Raw genomic sequence first — 18,210 nt, forward strand, 5'->3', positions numbered from 1 at the left:
CCAGGATATAGTGCTACAAGTCCGGGATATAGTGTTACAAGTCCGGGATATAGTGTTACAAGTCCGGGATATAGTCCTACAAGTCCGGGATATAGTCCTACAAGTCCGGGATATAGTCCTACAAGCCCGAGATATAGTCTTACAAGCCCGAGATATAGTCTTACAAGCCCGAGATATAGTCCTACAAGTCCGGTGTATGGTGCAAGTCATCCTGTATCTAGCCATACAGGTACGAAATTCCTATTGTATTGGGATGCAAATTTACAATATTACTACTATAACAATATCAACTTATGAAATCATTATGAATCTATGATAAATAATATATTAAATTAGATATCAGTCAAAATAAATAAATATATTGTATTTTTGCTTTTGTTGTTTATCATTATAAAGTGTGAAAGTCGTTTAGAGTAAACTTTGAAATTATAAAATATTCACTATGTGTGATAAACCGTAATCATCAGTGAGATTTTGTAATCATTATCACCACTACATTTAAAAAATATTCATAATAAAATATTCACATTGTGCTAAAATAAACATTCTGTACCAGCTCAAATAATAATTATGTTTTACTGGCACAGATATGCCTATTGTAATGGACTCCGGTTCATTTTCAATTAAAGCTGGAATGGCTGGAAACACTTTCCCGTCCAGGGAACTACCAAGTGTTGTAGGTCGTCCTCGTCACCAAGGTGTCATGGTTGGCATGGGTCAAAAAGGTGCATATGTTGGGACAGAAGCTGTTGGAGGCTCCTCACATCTATGTAAGTATAGAAAATGGTCTGAATCAACATTTTTAAATCTCATCTTTTTGTTTGTTTGTTGAGAATTGTCAAAATCAACATTTTTAATTCTTATCTTTTTGTCTGTTGAGAATTGTCTGAATCAACATTTTTAATTTTCATCTTTTTGTCTGTGTGTTGAGAATTGTCTGAATTCAAATTATATCAATATGATTGATAATTTAAAACAAATTATATATTACAATTTCTTTTCTTTAGTTCGTAAAATAGAAAAAAAAAAAAGAAATTCAGATCAGCCAACCTTCTCTTATGTCTCTATGGGTACTTCTCCTCGTCCTTTACGTCTACCACCTCCACCTCAACCTAAACCAAAGCTAGATACGTTTGTTGGATGGATGGATAATGATGAAGATGATGATGATGATTATGATGATATGGGTTTTGGGGATCCATGTCCACCTAAACCAAAGCCAGGTATGTTTGGTGCAAGACATTTAAAAAAAATATTATTATAGATTTCAAGATGCTCTAATTTATTAACAAATAAAAATGTTTAAAATATAAAGATGAGTATACATATAGATATTACAAACCAAATCTCTACAGATTACTGTATTTCAAATTTGTGAATTATGTTTAATTTAAAGCAGTACCTGCCATCTGTTTTATTTAACACTGAATTTATTGTAATCAAATCTAGCATTGTATATTGTGGCAGGAGTTTTTTAGTTTTAGATAGTTTAATTTTGTAGACTTTGTGCAAGTTAAAAAGTGGCACGCTTTCAAAGTGCTTGTTGACATAAAACATATTCCTCATGTAATACAGTATTACATTTTGCAGGCCCACAGCAAATGCAACAACAGCAAATGCTTGGTAAGACAACACGACAATCAGCTGAACAGACGACTGATAGATTACCGGCAGTAGAACGTTCATTGACCTTAGGTACTTTTGATTATTACTTAAAGATTATTATTAATGACAAGCTATTCTTACAAATTGCACCATGTATTTCATAAAATCTCATTAAATTCATTCCCACCACCACACCATTCATTTGGTAGTCGTCGTAAGTTAGTGTTTTCCCTCAATATACATCATTTTAAATTTTAAATCCACCACCACTATCATCACGAGGTGCATCTGTATCACCTTCTGCTTCACTTCTGTCAAAACTTTGTCCACCACCACCTCCACCAAAGCCACCAGCATCTGTATCAATTCCTCTAGGTACAATTGTTGGATCGATGGATAATGATGTTGAAATGGGTTTTGGTGGTCCATGTCCACCTAAACCAAAACCAGGTATGTTTGGGGCAATTTTTTTTTATGTTATATCACAGGGTTCAATATTTTAAAAAAGATTTTAAGATGCTCTAGTTTAGTAACAAATAAAAATGTTTAAAATATAAAGATGAGTATACATATGGATATTACAAACCAAGTCTCTACAGATTGCTGTATTTCAAATTTAAAGCAGTACCTGCCATCTGTTTTATTCAACAATGAATTTATTGTTATCAAATGTAGTATTGCATATTGTGGCAGGAGGTTTTAGTTTTAGTTTTGTAGACTTTTTGTGCAAGTTAAAAAGTGGCACGCCTTGAAAGTGCTTGTTGACATAAAAAACATTCCTCATTTAATACAGTATTACATTTTGCAGACTCACGATCAGTTCCGCTTATAATGCTTGGTAAGACAACACAACAATCATCTGAACAGACGACTGATAGATTACCTGCAGTAGAACGTTATAGAACGCAAAAATGTATTACCTTAAGATCTGGTGCATCTATACAAAGCCCCTCTATGGGTATGGCTCCACCTGCAGCTGCTGCTGTTGAACGGTCACCACCTTTAGTAAAATCAGGTACGTTTGTTATTTATCTATACAAAGTCTCTCTATGGGTATGGCTCCACCTGCAGCTGCTGCTGTTGTACAGTCACCACCTTTAGCAAAATCAGGTGCGTTTGTTATTTATCTATACAAAGTCTCTCTATGGGTATGGCTCCACCTGCAGCTGCTGCTGTTGTACGGTCACCACCTTTAGCAAAATCAGGTACGTTTGTTATTTATCTATACAAAGTCTCTCTATGGGTATGGCTCCACCTGCAGCTGCTGCTGTTGTACGGTCACCACCTTTAGCAAAATCAGGTGAGTTTGTTATTTATCTATACAAAGTCTCTCTATGGGTATGACTCCACCTGCAGGAGCTGCTGCTGTTGTACGGTCACCACGTTTAGCAAAATCAGGTGAGTTTGTTATTTATCTATACAAAGTCTCTCTATGGGTATGGCTCCACCTGCAGCTGCTGCTGTTGTACGGTCACCACTTTTAGAAAAATCAGGTGCGTTTGTTATTTTTACTTGAACACAGATTTGTCTTTGTAGCTTTGTAGTGCTGTGCACATAAATCGCTGTGACATTATTATGGTAGTTGATTGATTATTCAATCCAGTGTTTCTCTCTTCTTTTTTTTTCAGAAGACTTGTTAATGACCAATAGGGAACAAAATGTAACGAAAATGTTAACAATGAAAACTCGTGGACTTTCACCACCAACAAACTCTAGTGCTTCAGATCCATCACTTCCTCGTCTTTCAAAACAATATCGTGTACCACCTCCACCTCCACCTAAACCAAAGCTAGATACGTTTGTTTTAATGGATAATGATGAAGATTACGATGAAGATGATGATTACGATTATAATGCTATGGGTTTTGGTGATCCATGTCCACCTAAACCAAAGCCAGGTATGTTTGGTGCAAGACATTTTATTTATTTTTTTATATTATATCACAGGGTCCGATATTTTAAAAAAAGATTTCAAAATTCTCTAATTTATTAACAAATAAAAATGTTTAAAATATAAAGATGAGTATACATATAGATATTACAAACCAAATCTCTACAGATTACTGTATTTCAAATTTGTGAATTATGTTTAATTTAAAGCAGTACCTGCCATCTGTTTTATTTAACACTGAATTTATTGTAATCAAATCTAGCATTGTATATTGTGGCAGGAGTTTTTTAGTTTTAGATAGTTTAATTTTGTAGACTTTGTGCAAGTTAAAAAGTGGCATGCTTTCAAAGTGCTTGTTGACATAAAACATATTCCTCATGTAATACAGTATTACATTTTGCAGGCCCACAGCAAATGCAACAACAGCAAATGCTTGGTAAGACAACACAACAATCAGCTGAACAGACAACTGATAGATTACCGGCAGTAGAACGTTCATTGACCTTAGGTACTTTTGATTATTACTTAAAGATTATTATTAATGACAAGCTATTCTTACAAATTGCACCATGTATTTCATAAAACTCTCATTAAATTCATTCCCACCACACCATTCATTTGGTAGTCGTCGTAAGTTAGTGTTTTCCCTCAATATACATCATTTTAAATTAGTAAACAATTATTGCTTTATATGATAGGTGACATGCGTAGGAAGCGTGAAAGACGTGAAACAGATGCATATAAAGAAGAAATATCCGACGCAATCTCCCTTCATCGATGTAAGTATTTAGAGAATTTTCAGATTAAAAAATGTTGGTATGGTTAAATTTATACTATTCTACTATTCTATGTATGTGTATGTGGGTGAATGTATGTAGAGAATGAATCCTGTTAGTCTTTTGTTAGAGTTTGATGCAAATGATTTTGAGGTAAGTATCAAACACTACTATCTGCTTTGATTGTAGCTTCGCAAGCAAAGAGAAAACAGCGTGAACATTTTCAAAAAATTATTATTATACTCAATATACATTATTTTAAATTAGTGATCAATTATTGCTTTACATGCTAGGTGACATGCGTAGGGAACGTGATACGTGTAGGCAACTTGATACGCGTAGGGAACGTGATACAGATGCATATGAAGGTGAATGTAGATCTCGTACATTTCGACAAAAGCGCTGTATGGATATGGCTCCAACTTCAGCTGCTGCTGTTGTACGGTCATCACCTTTAGCAAAATCAGGTGAGTTTGTTATTTATTTATACAAAATCTCTCTTTGAGTATGGCTCCACCTTCAGCTGCTGCTGTTTTACAATCACCACCTTTAGCAAAATCAGGTGAGTTTGTTATTTATGGGTATGGCTCCACTTGCAGCTGCTGCTGTTGTACGGTCACCACCTTTAGCTAAATCAGGTGAGTTTGTTATTTATCTAGACAAAGTCTCTCTATGGGTATGGCTCCACCTGCAGCTGCTGCTGTTGAACAGTCACGGCCTTTAGCAAAATCAGGTGAGTTTGTTATTTATTTATACAAAATCTCTCTTTGAGTATGGCTCCACCTTCAACTGCTGCTGTTTTACGATCACCACCTTTAGCAAAATCAGGTGAGTTTGTTATTTATCTAGACAAAGTCTCTCTATGGGTATGGCTCCACCTGCAGCTGCTGCTGTTGTACGGTCACCACCTTTAGCAAAATCAGGTGAGTTTGTTATTTATCTAGACAAAGTCTCTCTATGGGTATGGCTCCACCTGCAGCTGCTGCTGTTGTACGGTCACCACCTTTAGCAAAATCAGGTGGGTTTGTTATTTATCTATACAAAGTCTCTCTATGGGTATGGCTCCACCTGCAGCTGCTGCTGTTGAACAGTCACCACCGTTAGCCAGATCAGGTATTTTTGTTATTTTTACTGAAGAACACAGATTTGTCTTTGTAGCTTTGTAGTGATGTGCAAATAAATCGCTGTGACATTATTATGGTAGTTGATTGATTATTTAATCCAGTGTTTCTTTCTTTTTTTTTTTAGAAAACTTGTTAATGACAAAAATAACATATAAGACAAGAAACAGAGAAAGGAAAAGAAATTCATCCATCCATGGTGTGTTTATGCATCTCACATTACTTCATTTACCACATATTTTGAAGAATAGTTTTTTGTTACTGTTTACTCATTATATATTTTATGTTACACTTTTAATAAAATGATTTTTCTGGTACAGTGAAATTGAAAACAATAAAAATGTATTAAACATTAGTTTAATCATGGACCTATTCTAATTTATATGTCCATGGTTCAATAGTGAAGACTTACTAACAGAGCTTCAAAAAAAATTCTAGCAAATAAGGCAATGTTTTCAAAATTCAAAGCAGAGAATACTCAACTATGGACATTTGGTGCACCTACTTTCAATATATCAATATCTATTCTGGTTTTCATCCAATTATTGTTTCACTGAAATATTTTGTCACATTTGTCGTTTAGAAAGTATGGAACCGAGGAAGAGTGGAGTGCGTGTATTTGGATTGAACAGAACAGATCTATTGTCGTACTACAAAAGTAAGTCTTTTCACTGTTTCTGTAAACCTTAACTCAGTATAATAACAATTTAAATGGTTTATAAAAAAATGAATTTGTGGATAAAAATAACAAACATAATACACTTAAATGCTGGTAGCAAATGTATGAGAGTTTAGTTTCTAACTTGACTCTAAATCAACCAAACAATGTATGATTCTTCAGATACCATATTTTGTATATAGTAATAAACATTTTATCTTATTTTTAAAAATGTTAGAAGATGAGCCAAACCTAGCTTTTGTATTTGAATCACTAAAAGAAGCCATTAATGCACAAGACAAAGTAAGAAACAAATTAATGATTATATAATATTGTGATTATTCAATGTTGACTCACTAAAGGAAGCCATTAATGCACAAGACAAAGTAAGAAACAAATTAATGATTATATATTATTGTGATTATTCAATGTTGACTCACTAAAGGAAGCCATTAATGCACAAGACAAAGTAAGAAACAAATTAATGATTATATAATATTGTGATTATTCATGATGTGATTGTGATTATTCATGATGTCATAATCTATGATATCCGTCATTATTGTGTTCAGTGTGTTGTTATTATTATTTGTTTATATGTAACATATTTTTGATTTGTAATCATCATGATTACATTTATTAACCGAAGTTTATTCACATTTTTATATTAAAGGCTTCTGGTTCCTGGTCGAGATTGTCTATTAAAGAGCTGATCAAACTTGATGCTGTCATCAATGATCAGTTAAAAGAAATTTCACAAAAAGATGGTAAATATAGAATTCATTATCATTTCCCAGTTGTTCTTAAGATCCAGTGTATGAATCAATCTTATGTACAGCAGTAGTTGTATGTCTGCTAGAGTGTGTACTTCAATCCTGTTCACTCCTTTTTTCAGATTCAGTGTATGAATCAATCTTATGTACAGCAGTAGTTGTATGTCTGCTAGAGTGTGTACTTCAATCCTGTTCACTCCTTTTTTCAGATACAGTGTATGAATCAATCTTATGTACAGCAGTAGTTGTATGTCTGCTAGAGTGTGTACTTCAAAATTGGAAACAGTTTACAATAATAATTGACAGAGAAATAACAGAAGAGTATCATAATGCAATAACCAGTCTTTGGAATGCAGAGTTCTTTCTTCAGTCAGTGGTGCAGCCCAGTGAACATTACAATGTGAAAGAACCAACCTGGATTGAATATGCTGAAAAGCACTTGCTTGAGACTCCTCAGATAGGTAAGTCATCCTCATCAACGTTAGCAACTTTATTTGTTTGTGATTGATCTTACACTTTGTTAAATAGTAGCTTACAATAATTTAACAGTGAGTAATGGTAATTTTAAAAGGTAGTGTTAGGTTGTAGATTGATGTTGATAAGTTCTCCTTTCAGGCTTACATGATAAAACATCTATATTCATTGATTCTGAAGGTTTGATGTGCCTGGAAGGCCGATTAACAGGAATGTTAAAAACAGGTTATGGAATAACTGTGAGTAAATGTATCTTCTTTGTTAATGTAAATCTTTGTATCTTTTGACGTGTTTTTTCAATATCGTATTTTTTGATGTTTTTTATAATTTTAAGAGCTTTGTCTGTGTACAATCTTTAAATTTTAAATATTATATATATTTCACAATAAATGCTGTGCAAGCAGCGCATTCATGTATTATAGGTGACTGTGAGTATGTAGGTTACTGAGTAATGTATTATTAAACTGATATAGTGGTTAATCCTACAGACATCCACAACTGGTTCAGATGAATTATATTATTTCAAGAAATTAATTGTTTGTTTTAAAGCATACATTCTGGAGATTATCAGCTTGTTTTGCAGTACTCTTTGCTATTGATCGTAGATATGTTTCACAACTTTTCAACCAAGCTGGACTCCGGTCTCTGGGTATGTGCTGTAGTATACATGTTTATTAGTACTACTGTCTCATAGTTTTGTGCTGAATTTAATGATTCTATTATTTACTGAGAAAGGTTGGGTTCTTAACAGTCTGAGAAATAAAGTAATTGCTGTGTGTTTTTTTAATAGGAGTCAAACGTCAACAAGCAGTATATTCCATGTTTACCATGGCTGTTGGCATCAAGTTATTAACTAATGCTGCAAAGGATACCACCTCTTTCACCAAATCTGGAGAAATGGATGCATATTATAATTTGAAACATCTATTGGCCGAGTTGGAAACTTCCCTAAATGATAAAGAAAGGAGTTACTTAGGACTTGCCAGAAATCTAGACATGGGCAGCAATTGGCGCAATGTAGCTTCAAAATTATGCAGATTTGAACAAGATGAAGATGGAGCCGGCTGTAATTGGTTGTAAATGTAACTAAATTGTTGAGCAACATGTTATTAATATCTTATTGTTAATGTTGTTTTATACGATTTTTACATTTGCTGCTAGACTTGTACATTTACCAGCATGTTATTAATATCTTATTGTTAATGTTGTTTTATACGATTTTTACATTTGCTGCTAGACTTGTACATTTACCAGCATGTTATTAATATCTTATGGTTATTGTTGTTTTATACGATTTTTACATTTGTTGCTAGACTTGTATATTTACCAACATTGCATATATATTGCTCTGCTTGAAATTAGTCAAGAACATGGCAATATAACGTTTGAATTTGGACATGAAAGGCAATATTTATTTTTACATAATATTTAAATACATTAACAATTTAGGCAATATACGTTACTTAAAACGTTTATCAGTGCATTAATAACTGAATGTTGAGTCAATATATAGAAAATATTAAGTAATAATCAAATTTGTTGCGTAGCACTGTGTAAATTATATTACGACATTGTCAAATGATTGAAACAGTTTGGTACATGATCTCATACATCGAGCACAGCACATCAACGAAGTTTCTATATTTTTAGTTTAGTTAGTATGAAAAAAATGTCTCTGGTGGGATTCGAACCTGCAACCTCTCGCCTCGCTCGTTGATGTACCATGCTCGACGCGATTATGAGATCATCTTTCTAATATGAGCACTCTGATAGTCAATTGAAGTATATTGATTTGTATATATAAGATTAAGATCCATTCCAAAATTGTTTATATCTACCAAGCTATCTTGTGCCCGAAAGCTCTGCTAATTTTTCTGGTTGTTTTTACCTTTGGTATCTCCATTGAGATTAAGCCAAATTCGCCTAATTTTTATGTTATTTTATTGTATTGTACAAAAGTTATACGTTGTAAGTATTTTAGTTATCGCACTCATATGACCTTGGACATAAAACGGAAGACGGCGCCGTCGTTTAATTAGGTGATCATTTAGAATAAAATGATCACCTATTGTTATTGTATAAAATCTTTATTCTTATGATTCTTCTTTATTTCTCTCTGTACAGATTTTGTGTAACAAATATCTCAAAAAGTTGAATGTTAATGATTACCAAAATTTCACAATGTCTTTCAAATACTTTAACTTAGTCCTAATAAGCTTTTCAGCGTGATCACTCATCCGTGACGTCATTTATACGCCATTTTGTGAATTCACATTATCAATCATATCTCCATAATTCATTATCACATATTAACGAAATTCACAACACGTAAACTTCAGGTCAAGGGTAAAAATATTAGCAAATAAAAACGCACGCGCACGTAGGGTCCTGTGCGTGAAATCGCGCGTTAAAAATTTAAAAAGCTCAAAATTAAGTTTTGATCAATTTAGAGCATGAATTGGGCCATTTGCGTGTTTCAAAAAATTACTGCGCAAAAACACGTTTTTGCGCGCGCGATACTTAAAAAGCGTAAAAATACGATTTTTTTGTACAAATCGCATTCTGCTCACCATCCTTAGTACATTCTCCAAATTTGAGTCAGTTCAGACTTAAAATAACGCTATACGAGCAGGTTAAAAATGACAAAATGCGCAAATTAATTGCATCAAAGTGCTGAAAATGGTGAAAAATAAGGCATTTTTGAAATGAAAATATTTCTTCAGAATGCACGATGACCCCCAAATTTTTTAACTTATTCTGGAAGCCATCGAGTTGTAGATATGAATTCATGTACATATTTTACGTACAAAATGTTATTACGTCATCAAATGGCCACTTGAATTTAAAATAAAGTTTTTTTTCTTTTTAGTCATATTTTATCACATTGAATAGAACTCATCTCTGTTATTGTGTTGCCGATTTTCGCTCAAATTTTAGTATGTGATTGCTCAATTAATTGACTTTCTTAGGACTTGCCACTATTTTTATTTTGACGACATCATCATGCGTAAAAACTTGAATAACGTAGGTCGTGTAATTTCACCTTCGCCGTAAATTTGAATATCTTACAGCTCTTCAGAATTAAAGGTGACCTTGATGATTACAATTTATTATGAAAGCTGATGAAATGTAGATATGAATTCATATAAAAATCAAGCCTATCGGATGTTGTGACGTTAACATATGGCCAGTTGAAGTTAAAAAGTAGTTTTTTCATCTTTTTTGTCAAAGTTATACAAATTTCAAAGAGCGCGCACAGCGCTTATACATGCCAAATTCTCTTCCAATTCTTATATTGATTTGCTCAATTCATTATCTTTCGAAATTGTCATCATTGAGTTTATTTTGATAATTCCATCATAACAAAAAATTAGAACATGATGTGTGTCCCGTAATTTCACCTATGCTACACTTTATATATATATATACATTATGTATGTACATATTGTATATGGCATATAATAGGCACAACTCAGCACTATAAGCGTATAATAGGACGTCATACATTCAACATTTTCTGATCGTATGTTAACGTGCGTGTATGTAAAAAAAAAATTAATTTCAGTAAAATGATAAAAATGATCACCTATAATTCGTCAAAGTGACGAATTAAATTCTAGTTTTACGTTCCATTTGTTCCGTTCCGTGAAACAAGTTACAGAACATTATTTTAAAACAGCGACCTCAACGAAAATGATCTTTAGCGCCGTAATTTAAAAGGCTCTGTTTACGTTTTTCTGTGGTTTTATTGTAGATATAGATTCTATGGTTGAAGTCGTTCGCCGTCAAATGAATATTTTATCCACAGTAAAAAAGGTATTTATGGATACTAAATTGTTAATTGATTGTATTTCAAGTACTACTACTACTGTAACTTTTTAATATTGAATTAGGGTTAGGGTATAGCATCTCTAAAATGTCGTCTCACGTTACGTCTAGCGGTAACGGTTAGATGATTACATTATCGAGTTTTGTAATAGTAGGCTAGACATATAGCCTGGCGGTACCAACCTGTTATTTAGGTATCCAGTGAATAATTAACATGGTGTCTATATTGTAAAATTATGAATTCCTCCATGGTAAAATGAAACACTTTAAAATTCACAATGTACTATGAACTATCGCACTGTAATAAGTTGATTTAACACAACAATGTTGTAAAATAAAGAAAAGTTTAATAATATTTTCATTAATGTATATACATATCAATAAATGCACTGATGAAGGGCTGTGTTGGCCGACGATGAACTATGCACATTGTTCTAGCTGTTCTTAATTCTTATCGCCGCATTTACATTGGTGGTGACTCTACAGCAGTAGTCCATGATAAGTATACCTATGTTGGATGCCTATCGGAGGTACCTCCGTGGTATGCCAGTAAACCAGTGAATTCTCTCTCATTAATCAACATATTCCAGAAATTATACTACTGGTATTTACTGTATAGTGGTTAGGGAAAACTTTGTTTAGTGCTCCGATCATTTACATACATATTATGCAATAATAATGTTTAGCATTTCTGAAATGATTATTAATTATAATGTGATAGAATCAAATAAATACAATTATATTAATAACAGATTTGTTTGGTTAATTTGTTTACCTTACTTTAGGTTACTTTCAGTTAAGTTATTAATAACAGATTTGTTTGGTTAATTTGTTTACCTTACTTTAGGTTACTTTCAGTAAAGTTATTAATAACAGATTTGTTTGGTTAATTTGTTTACCTTACTTTAGGTTACTTTCAGTTAAGTTATTAATAACAGATTTGTTTGGTTAATTTGTTTACCTTACTTTAGGTTACTTTCAGTTAAGTTATTAATAACAGATTTGTTTGGTTAATTTGTTTACCTTACTTTAGGTTACTTTCAGTTAAGTTATTAATAACAGATTTGTTTGGTTAATTTGTTTACCTTACTTTAGGTTACTTTCAGTTAAGTTTTTAAACTGTATTTATTTTTTCCAATATAAAAATAGTTTTAACAATAATACTGTATAACTTACGCGTTATCCTTTATATATCAACAGCCTCACAATACTAGTTTTAGTTTCTGACGGAAACCACCTTGTGGTTCTTGAATTAAATACAAATCAATCGTGAATATTTTTATTTATTCTTTAAACTGGATAGCCTCTTCAAACTACGGTACAGTTACAGTTAAACAAATATTTCTTCAGTTTCACTCGCGGAAGTGAGTTGAGTGTGTGTAATTGGACCGTTTCTTTCTGGACCAAGTCTCTCCATTCCATTTTTAATGTGCATCTTCTGGAAGATTTGCTTTGGGTGATATCCAGTAGATTTTGATTTTTGCTCTTCCAACTTTCTTCTAAAACTCAATGATCGCTCGTGTGCTTCTTTTGTGGCTTCCGTAAGTTCCTATTAATGTTTTTTTTAATAGAGAAGTTAGTATGTTAGAGCAGAAGTCTGTAATATCAATGTACGTGAATTAAACATGTGACATAAAAAGGTCCATGAGAAGCGACTACAGCAATAAACTAAAGAAAGCGTCACGACGCCTACAAGCAGGGCCTAGTCTGAATCCCAGATTTAGATGATATTATTCATAAATAATTATTTTTATTAACGTTAAAATGATAATATCGGGGGGTTGTTTTTAAAAAGAAGTGGTTAATAAATAATTGTTTACTAAATCTAAGGATGCTAACAAAATTGCAATGATTTGACATCAGTGTAGTGAGTATTACTATTTATTAATTTAGTATTCCAGTCCGGTATATTTAAGTGGTTAAGTAGGATATTAGTATTTAGTTAATCATCCTTAGTTCCACGCAAAGATTCCCCAAAATCCAGCTTTTCCTCTAGAGGTTTCACTGCAATTCTTTGGCAAACCCCTTTTACTGCCTTCTTGTTTTGTCTCTATATTTTGACTACATTCAATATCCGAATCTGTAATGTTCGACAATTCAGAATGGTGTCGTGCACGTTGGCGGCGTTTGTGATGTTCATTTTGCTTAATTCGAAAGCTTTCTTTTCTATAATATTCTTCATGCATTGTTTCTATTATTGCCTGAAAGTTGAGATGTTTTTAAGTAAAACAAATAGAAAATACATTTTCAATATTAAACAGAAAAGTCGAATTATAAAATGATTAAAAGTGAATTCAGTAAGACTTACTTGAAGCCATGCGTATTTAATGTCTTCAGAATCACATTGCATTTTTATAACCTCTGTAACAGTCCCGTCTTCTGTTGTAGATTTGACAGTAAATGTACATCCGGTCTGATCAAGTTCATAATCATTTGCCTACATAAAATTAACACATACTAGTTTACAATTTTGGTTGGCCCCCCCCCCCCCTAGTTACTGTACCTATAACCCATTCGTCTATAGAAACTAAAGATGGAGATTATAAAAGAACCGTTTTACCTTGATCCTCTCATACACATACTAGTTTACAATTTTGGTTGTCCTCCTCCCCTAGCTACTGTACCTATAACCCATTCGTCTATAGAAACTAAAGATGGAGATTATAAAAGAACCGTTTTACCTTTATCCTCTCATACACATACTAGTTTACAATTTGGTTGTCCTCCTCCCCTAGTTACTGTACCTATAACCCATTCGTCTATAGAAACTAAAGATGGAGATTATAAAAGAACCGTTTTACTTTGATCCTCTCATACACATACTATAGTTTACAATTTGGTTGTCCTCCTCCCCTAGCTACTGTACCTATAACCCATTCGTCTATAGAAACTAAAGATGGAGATTATAAAAGAACGGTTTTATCTTTATCCTCTCATACACATACTAGTTTACAATTTGGTTGTCCTCCTCCCCTAGTTACTGTACCTATAACCCATTCGTCTATAGAAACTAAAGATGGAGATTATAAAAGAACGGTTTTATCTTTATCCTCTCATACACATACTAGTTTACAATTTGGTTTTCCTCCTCCCCTAGCTACTGTACCTATAACCCATTCGTCTATTAGAAACTAAAGATGGAGATTATAAAAGAACCGTTTTACCTTGATCCTCTCATACACATACTAGTTTACAATTTGGTTGTCCTCCTCCCCTAGCTACTGTACCTATAACCCATTCGTCTATAGAAACTAAAGATGGAGATTATAAAAGAACCGTTTTACCTTTATCCTCTCATACACATACTAGTTTACAATTTTGGTTGTCCTCCTCCCCTAGTTACTGTACCTATAACCCATTCGTCTATAGAAACTAAAGATGGAGATTATAAAAGAACGGTTTTATCTTTATCCTCTCATACACATACTAGTTTACAATTTGGTTGTCCTCCTCCCCTAGTTACTGTACCTATAACCCATTCGTCTATAGAAACTAAAGATGGAGATTATAAAAGAACCGTTTTACCTTTATCCTCTCATACACATACTAGTTTACAATTTGGTTGTCCTCCTCCCCTAGCTACTGTACCTATAACCCATTCGTCTATTAGAAACTAAAGATGGAGATTATAAAAGAACCGTTTTACCTTGATCCTCTCATACAAATACTAGTTTACAATTTGGTTGTCCTCCTCCCCTAGTTACTGTACCTATAACCCATTCGTCTATAGAAACTAAAGATGGAGATAATAAAAGAACGGTTTTATCTTTATCCTCTCATACACATACTAGTTTACAATTTGGTTTTCCTCCTCCCCTAGTTACTGTACCTATAACCCATTCGTCTATAGAAACTAAAGATGGAGATTATAAAAGAACCGTTTTACCTTTATCCTCTCATACACATACTAGTTTACAATTTTGGTTGTCCTCCTCCCCTAGTTACTGTACCTATAACCCATTCGTCTATAGAAACTAAAGATGGAGATTATAAAAGAACCGTTTTACCTTGATCCTCTCATACACATACTAGTTTACAATTTTGGTTGTCCTCCTCCCCTAGTTACTGTACCTATAACCCATTCGTCTATAGAAACTAAAGATGGAGATTATAAAAGAACCGTTTTATCTTTATCCTCTCATACACATACTAGTTTAAAATTTTGGTTGTCCTCCTCCCCTAGTTACTGTACCTATAACCCATTCGTCTATAGAAACTAAAGATGGAGATTATAAAAGAACCGTTTTACCTTGATCCTCTCATACACATACTAGTTTACAATTTTGGCTGTCCTCCTCCCCTAGCTACTGTATCTATAACCCATTCGTCTATAGAAACTAAAGATGGAGATTATAAAAGAACCGTTTTACCTTGATCCTCTCCACATTCAACTTGTATTTGACCTTTAATGTTTCATTTCCCGATAACATCTTCTTGGTTGGTGTACACACCATCAACATATCATTGAACTACGATTAAAATAAACCATGTTATTCATGATTGTAATGCGTGTGAAAAAAAATATTGACTATACATTTTTATTGGACGTGTATATGGAAAAACCCTAAGAGCATCAAGGGTAAACGAAGTTTATTAAAATTGTACTGTATTGTTATAATATTATTTAAAATCATAATATAAATAAAGTAAATTAGATGATGATAATTATAATATTATAAATAATAATTAACTTAATTTTCATTTCTATAGCACCTTTATAAGAACAGGTCATCTAATCTGGTGAACATTACTTTTTTTTTAACCGTCACTGATAATTTTATTTTATTTTATTTTATTTCATACTCATCCAACAGCGAGTAACTCGCCAATAACAGGATGGATAAACTATTTAATAATTTCACAAGACAAACATATACACAAGATGCTCTACATAAACAAAGACTTATTATTAAGTCTTTGGGACTTGCGTAATGTGAGGTTTTGACATAGTTGGGCCAAGCTTTGAGGAGAACGACCGATAGCACCTCTTGCTTTCATTATTTTCCAATATAATATATATATATATATGTCTTACCAAAAAGATTCGTTTTTGTTCGAGACCATTTTTACCCAGCATTAGTACGTTGCCTTCTTTAATGATTTCTCTAGTTGGCGTCACTATTTTTTCTCCGTCAATCATTTTTCCTATTGTGATGAGTCTTAGTCTCATTTCCTTAATTATTAAAAATAAAGTTTCATTTCTTAATTTATTAGGTCTGTGTGAGTGACACCAATGTGATATTACGCATCAAGTATGTGATATAACGCATCAAGTATGTGATATAACGCATCAAGTATGTGATATAACGCATCAAGTATGTGATATAACGCATCAAGTATGGGATATTACGCATCAAGTATGGGATATTACGCATCAAGTATGGGATATTACGCATCAAGTATGTGATATAACGCATCAAGTATGTGATATAACGCATCAAGTATGTGATATAACGCATCAAGTATGGGATATTACGCATCACGTATGGGATATTACGCATCACGTATGGGATATTACGCATCACGTATGGGATATTACGCGTCACGTATGAGATATTACGCGTCAAGTATGTGATATTACGCATCACGTATGGGATATTACGCATCAAGTATGGGATATTACGCATCAAGTATGGGATATTACGCATCACGTATGGGATATTACGCATCACGTATGGGATATTACGCGTCAAGTATGTGATATTACGCGTCAAGTATGTGATATTACGCATCAAATAAGGATATTACGCATCAGTATGGGATATTACGCATCAAGTATTGGACATAAGTATTGGACATTACGTATCAAGTATGGGATATTACGCATACGTATGTGGTATTACGCGTCAAGTATGGGATATTACGCATCAAGTACAGGATATTACGCATCAAGTATTGGATATTACGCATCACGTATGGGATATTACGCATCAAGTATGGCATGTTACTAATCTTAGTAAGTTTACAATATGTTGTTCAAATACAAGAAAAATTGAGGTAAGTCACTTAGTTATTTTGACAGCAAATATTTTTTATGTTTGAAAGCAATGATAATACACTATATCTTAATGTTGTTGTATCTCCAGCTGCTTTGCGGAGTATGTTTTTTAAAGTAAAGCAACGTGTAGCTACTGACTTACCCTCGACTTGATAAAATCATTTGCATGTTGCGCGGCTTCCTTGATGATCCCTAAACCCTCTACAACATAAAACAAACATGTTATTATAATGTTTGGTTTGGAATATTTTGTCAAAATTATGTAAAACGTGCAGGCTACTTACTCTCTGTTTCGTCTCTATCTTCTGAATTGTCTGGTAGTTTCTTAAGATATCCTAAATAAAAGTAATACATACTGTTAATCCACAGTCGTGATAACTCCAAACGCGAAGCGGCTAACTGTTCAGTTGTCTACAGAAAATTAAGTAATCCCAAGAAAATATCTATGATTCTCTATACATCACACACTGTATCCCACTGTATACCTGAATGTCAACCATTTCAAACAGAATTGATAAATAGAATCAAAATTGTTATCAAAAAATAGTGGATGACTTGTTTTTAATGTGTTTTTTAAAATGTTTTTAGTTAGTTTAGTCTTTTTTAAAGAGGGTAACCCAGATCAGTGATATCACTGCTTTCCACTGAGGCCCTCTAGTCACCATAATGTTAGGGCCTTACTTTCTAAAAATAATTGGTAGCGTGGTAACCGCTGAACAGGTTCCAGCATGTGCTCTTTTAGACCGATCCGACCACAGATCTTCCTTTTCTATAAAATATGAAAATCAAATAAATTTATATATCATACCTTAATCTCATTAATCATATTATTTTCTATTAAAAAAGTAAACCAAAATTAGTAGGAAACGTAATTATTGTGACATAAGGCATTTGAAAAATATGAAAATTAATTGTTGTTATATTAATTATTAATCTTACCTGGATGTTTTTCAAGAGATTGTTGAATTTGGATGACTTGGATGTCCACTTATCAAGAGCTTCTATAGCGTCATCCATGTCACACACATATATTGAATAGAGCTTAAACATTGGAGCATATTTACTCATGATATCACCGATCCTTTT

At 33.0% G+C, this 18,210-nt stretch overlaps 1 protein-coding gene across 1 annotated transcript in view; it reads left to right on the top strand.

Moving 5' to 3' along the window:
• The window catches only part of LOC140059488 (protein mono-ADP-ribosyltransferase PARP4-like), a 29,448-nt gene extending 17,897 nt beyond the window's left edge, over nucleotides 1–11,551 (top strand). Inside the window, exons 30-46 of the mRNA XM_072105415.1 lie at nucleotides 57–229; nucleotides 588–770; nucleotides 1,008–1,223; nucleotides 1,591–1,695; nucleotides 2,414–2,620; nucleotides 3,234–3,503; nucleotides 3,900–4,004; nucleotides 4,195–4,275; nucleotides 4,566–4,739; nucleotides 5,521–5,592; nucleotides 5,977–6,051; nucleotides 6,290–6,354; nucleotides 6,725–6,818; nucleotides 7,034–7,285; nucleotides 7,440–7,537; nucleotides 7,848–7,947; nucleotides 8,089–11,551. Coding sequence (XP_071961516.1) covers nucleotides 57–229; nucleotides 588–770; nucleotides 1,008–1,223; nucleotides 1,591–1,695; nucleotides 2,414–2,620; nucleotides 3,234–3,503; nucleotides 3,900–4,004; nucleotides 4,195–4,275; nucleotides 4,566–4,739; nucleotides 5,521–5,592; nucleotides 5,977–6,051; nucleotides 6,290–6,354; nucleotides 6,725–6,818; nucleotides 7,034–7,285; nucleotides 7,440–7,537; nucleotides 7,848–7,947; nucleotides 8,089–8,378 — 2,560 coding nt within the window. The 3' untranslated portion in view covers nucleotides 8,379–11,551. The remainder of the gene's footprint in view (nucleotides 1–56; nucleotides 230–587; nucleotides 771–1,007; nucleotides 1,224–1,590; nucleotides 1,696–2,413; nucleotides 2,621–3,233; nucleotides 3,504–3,899; nucleotides 4,005–4,194; nucleotides 4,276–4,565; nucleotides 4,740–5,520; nucleotides 5,593–5,976; nucleotides 6,052–6,289; nucleotides 6,355–6,724; nucleotides 6,819–7,033; nucleotides 7,286–7,439; nucleotides 7,538–7,847; nucleotides 7,948–8,088) is intronic.
• Nucleotides 11,552–18,210: the final 6,659 nt, after the last annotated feature.

The sequence above is a fragment of the Antedon mediterranea genome, chromosome 9, assembly GCF_964355755.1.
Source record: "Antedon mediterranea chromosome 9, ecAntMedi1.1, whole genome shotgun sequence".
In the NCBI taxonomy this organism is placed as follows: domain Eukaryota; kingdom Metazoa; phylum Echinodermata; class Crinoidea; order Comatulida; family Antedonidae; genus Antedon; species Antedon mediterranea.